This window comes from Oncorhynchus kisutch, unplaced genomic scaffold (assembly GCF_002021735.2).
Source record: "Oncorhynchus kisutch isolate 150728-3 unplaced genomic scaffold, Okis_V2 scaffold1901, whole genome shotgun sequence".
NCBI lineage: Eukaryota > Metazoa > Chordata > Actinopteri > Salmoniformes > Salmonidae > Oncorhynchus > Oncorhynchus kisutch.
The window spans coordinates 37,501-41,233 of NW_022263846.1; the positions used below are offsets into that span (position 1 = coordinate 37,501).

The window sequence follows — 3,733 nt, forward strand, 5'->3', positions numbered from 1 at the left end:
CGTGAGTAGCTCTGACGTAACTAAGTCATCGTGAGTAGCTCTGACGTAACTAAGTCAACGTGAGTAGCTCTGACGTACCTAAGTCATCGTGAGTAGCTCTGACGTACCTAAGTCATTGTGAGTAGCTCTGACGTAACTAAGTCAACGTGAGTAGCTCTGATGTAACTAAGTCATCGTGAGTAGCTCTGAGAGAATTGGGAGAGAAAGGTAACTGTTGTTACTCACTGCTGGCTTGGAGGGGCTTTTGCAGCTTCCGTCTGGGTTCCCTTTCACCCATTGGTGGATGAGGTCGGCCACGCCTACATTCAGACCCTCTGTATCCTGAGAAACACAGATGATGAATCATGATGAAGTCGCTCATTAACATAACAAATGCCACCCTATTTCCTATTAAAAAGGTGCAGAAGCATTTCCATTAAGTCACTGATTTACGGACTACAGATGAAAATGAACCAACTTGCCAAATCTGGCACCTAGACAGAAGTGTTGAACACTGCACATTTTCCCCCCGTCAAATAAACCTAATAAGGTAAGGTATAAATGCTACTTTTGTGTTATGAGCAATTTGATGATTGAGTTCACTAAAAATGGAGGAGAGGCCCACCGATGCCTTCATACCTTGGATAGTGTTCAGTAAAGTGGTCAGAGGTCTGTTATCAATAAGACCATGTTGCAGTATGCAGAGTCTCTATTCATCAGCAACTGAAAACGTTTGGATATCCAGCCCCGCCCCTCGCTCAAAGACAATGGCTGTCCGTATGTCATCTTTCCCTACCTTGGAAGGTGTTTCCCTGGGCGGCTGGCTCCAAGCTTCCCCGGCCTCAAACAGATTCTTCTTGGAGGCCACAGGCTCAGTGGGGCTGGGCAGGTCCGTCAGAGCCTGCTGCCTGGCTGCCTTGGCTTCCATAGAGGACGTCTGGACAGATGAGACATGACCGTTACCTCCCGTTTACTGTCTGGACTGAATTGGTTACACTGTGTTGTTACACAGGGGCGGCAGGGTAGCCTAGTGGTTAGAGTGGAGGGGCGGCAGGGTAGCCTAGTGGTTAGAGTGGAGGGGCGGCAGGGTAGCCTAGTGGTTAGAGCGTTGGACTAGTAACCGAAAGGTTGCAAGTTCGAATCCCCGAGCTGACAAGGTACAAATCTGTCGTTCTGCCCCTGAACAGGCAGTTAACCCACTGTTCCTAGGCCGTCATTGAAAATAAGAATTAGTTCTTAACTGACTTGCCTAGTAAAATAAAGGTAAATATTTGAATTTTTTTTAAACACAAGAAAGAGCCTGCATAGCCGGTTCCTCTCTGTTCAGGGGGAGGCTCGGCCACTCCTGTGTTACGGTTAAAGATAAACTAAATGAAGGAGCAGCTCTAAATGTTGTAGGTCATACAGGGGATGGAAACTCACAGGATGGAAGATAGCAGTAGATTAGTATAATACAGTACAGTGTTAACCAACTCTGGGAACTCCTAATGTGAGCTATTGTAGCACTGGAGAAAACAGTAGTATAGTATAGTACAGTATAGTGTAGTATATTATAGTATGGTATAGTATAGTATAGTACAGTATATCATAATAGCACAGTATAGCATATCATAGTATGGTATTATATAGTGCAGTATGGTAGAGTATAGTGTGTGGCATAGTATAGTATAGTGTATATATTATAGTATAGTAGAGTACAGTATATCATATTATAGTATAGTATAGTACAGTAGAATATAATATAGTATACCATAGCACATCATAGTATAGGTGTAGTATATTATAGTATAGTAGAGTACAGTATATCATATTATAGTATAGTATAGTACAGTAGAATATAATATAGTATACCATAGCACATCATAGTATAGGTGTAGTATATTATAGTATAGTAGAGTACAGTATATCATATTATAGTATAGTATAGTACAGTAGAATATAATATAGTATACCATAGCACATCATAGTATAGTGTAGTATAGTATAGTATAGTAGAGTACAGTATATCATATTATAGTATAGTATAGTACAGTAGAATATAATATAGTATACCATAGCACATCATAGTATAGTGTAGTATAGTAACAGTATATCATATTATAGTATAGTATAGTACAGTAGAATATAATATAGTATACCATAGCACATCATAGTATAGTGTAGTATAGTACAGTATATCATATTATAGTATAGTATAGTACAGTAGAATATAATATAGTATACCATAGCACATCATAGTATAGTGTAGTATAGTACAGTAAAACACAGTAAAGTAAAGTAAAGCATACCAAAGTATAGTAATGTATAGTATAGTACATTCAAGTATAGTAAAGTATTGTAAAGTATAGTAAGGTATAGCATAGTACAGTAAAGTATAGTAAAGCATAATAAAGTATAGTAAGGTATAGCATAGTACAATATAGTAAGGTATAGCGTAGTACAGTATAGTATATTAAAGCATAGTACAGTTTTGTAAAGTATAGTAAGGTATAGTATAGTATTGTAAAGTTTAGTAAGGTATAGTATTGAAAAAACATTGTAAGGTATAGTATAGTATAGGAAAGTTTAGTAAGGTATAGTATTGAAAAGCATGGTAAGGTATAGTACAGTTTTGTAAAGTTTAGTAAGGTATAGTATAGTAAAGTACAGCATAGTATACCTCTATGGCATGAGTGTACTGTTCCAGCCTGTTGTCGATCTTGGAGATGGGGATGGGAGGCGGGTCTTCTTGATGCTGTTACTGTTTTACAGTAAGAACAAGAACAACAAGAAATATTATTCCATGAACATCATTCTTTCATAGTACTCTGAGGTAGGGTTAGGGTTGATAGTACTCTGAGGAAGAGGTTAGGGTGATAGTAACTCTGAGGAAGAGGTTAGGGTTGATAGTACTCTGAGGTAGAGGTTAGGGTTGATAGTACTCTGAGGTAGAGGTTAGGGTTGATAGTACTCTGAGGAAGAGGTTAGGGTTGATAGTACTCTGAGGTAGGGTTAGGGTTAGGGTTGATAAGTACTCTGAGGTAGAGGTTAGGGTTGATAGTACTCTGAGGAAGAGGTTAGGGTTAGGGTTGATAGTACTCTGAGGTAGAGGTTAGGGTTGATAGTACTCTGAGGTAGAGGTTAGGTTGATAGTACTCTGAGGTAGAGGTTAGGGTTAGGGTTGATAGTACTCTGAGGAAGAGGTTAGGGTTGATAGTACTCTGAGGTAGAGGTTAGGGTTCATAGTACTCTGAGGCAGGGTTAGGGTTGATAGTACTCTGAGGAAGAGGTTAGGGTTAGGGTTGATAGTACTCTGAGGTAGAGGTTAGGGTTGATAGTACTCTGAGGTAGAGGTTAGGGTTGATAGTACTCTGAGGTAGGGTTAGGGTTAGGGTTGATAGTACTCTGAGGTAGAGGTTAGGGTTGATAGTACTCTGAGGTAGAGGTTAGGGCTGATAGTACTCTGAGGTAGGGTTAGGGTTAGGGTTGATAGTACTCTGAGGAAGAGGTTAGGGTTGATAGTACTCTGAGGTAGGGTTAGGGTTGATAGTACTCCGAGGTAGGGTTAGGGTTGATAGTACTCTGAGGTAGAGGTTAGGGTTAGGGTTGATAGTACTCTGAGGTAGGGTTAGGGTTGATAGTACTACATGAGGTAGGGTTAGGGTTAGGGTTGATAGTACTCTGAGGTAGGGTTAGGGTTAGGGTTGATAGTACTCTGAGGTAGAGGTTAGGGTTGATAGTACTCTGAGGTAGAGGTTAGGGTTGATAGTACTCT

The 3,733-nt window shown here is 39.9% G+C and overlaps 1 protein-coding gene across 1 annotated transcript in view; it reads right to left on the reverse strand.

Annotated features, from left to right (window-relative positions):
• The window catches only part of LOC109876385 (caldesmon, smooth muscle-like), an 18,409-nt gene extending 15,661 nt beyond the window's left edge, over nucleotides 1–2,748 (reverse strand). The window contains exons 1-3 of the mRNA XM_031819159.1: nucleotides 2,639–2,748; nucleotides 776–916; nucleotides 226–321 (exon numbers count right to left, since the gene is read on the reverse strand). Coding sequence (XP_031675019.1) covers nucleotides 226–321; nucleotides 776–907 — 228 coding nt within the window. The 5' untranslated portion in view covers nucleotides 908–916; nucleotides 2,639–2,748. The remainder of the gene's footprint in view (nucleotides 1–225; nucleotides 322–775; nucleotides 917–2,638) is intronic.
• Nucleotides 2,749–3,733: the final 985 nt, after the last annotated feature.